The 407-nt window shown below is 65.6% G+C and overlaps 1 protein-coding gene across 1 annotated transcript in view; it reads right to left on the bottom strand.

The window, feature by feature from the left end:
* Positions 1 to 3: 3 nt before the first annotated feature.
* The window catches only part of ALPK3 (alpha-kinase 3), a gene marked incomplete at both ends in the record, with an annotated part of 12,116 nt that continues 11,712 nt past the window's right edge, over positions 4 to 407 (bottom strand). The window contains 2 exon segments of the mRNA XM_010134274.1: positions 4 to 97; positions 269 to 317. Of these exon segments, the coding sequence (XP_010132576.1) occupies positions 4 to 97; positions 269 to 317 (143 nt within the window).

A 407-nucleotide genomic window follows, 5' to 3' on the forward strand; every position in this document is an offset into this window, starting at 1 on the left:
CTTCAGGCCCAGGATGCTGCAGTAATGGTTACACTGGTGAGCGGCCGCGAACTGTTCCAGCAGGGAGGGGAAACAGCTTTCCTTCAACCCCTGGTACCTGCCAACAGAGACATCCTCAGCCCCCGCTTCGTGCCAGCACCGTCCCGCCGGAGCAGCGAGCCGAGGACGGAGCCTGGCCACGCGCACCGCCACGGCCTGCCACCACGTAAGTGCTGTGGAGCTGGGGATGGCCAGGGCCACCCTGCGCCAGCAGCTAGGGGTCACTCACCCTTTCAGGTTGGTGGCGATCCGCACATTGGTCACCTTCCAGCCCACTCCTGCAAGGGAAGGGAGGACAACCAGGCTCTGCCCAGCAAAGGGCAGCCACCCAGCGCGCGTCTGTGCCCTGGCAGCTGGGCTCCATGGCA

The sequence above is a fragment of the Buceros rhinoceros genome, unplaced genomic scaffold, assembly GCF_000710305.1.
Source record: "Buceros rhinoceros silvestris isolate BGI_N320 unplaced genomic scaffold, ASM71030v1 scaffold23664, whole genome shotgun sequence".
Classification (NCBI taxonomy): domain Eukaryota; kingdom Metazoa; phylum Chordata; class Aves; order Bucerotiformes; family Bucerotidae; genus Buceros; species Buceros rhinoceros.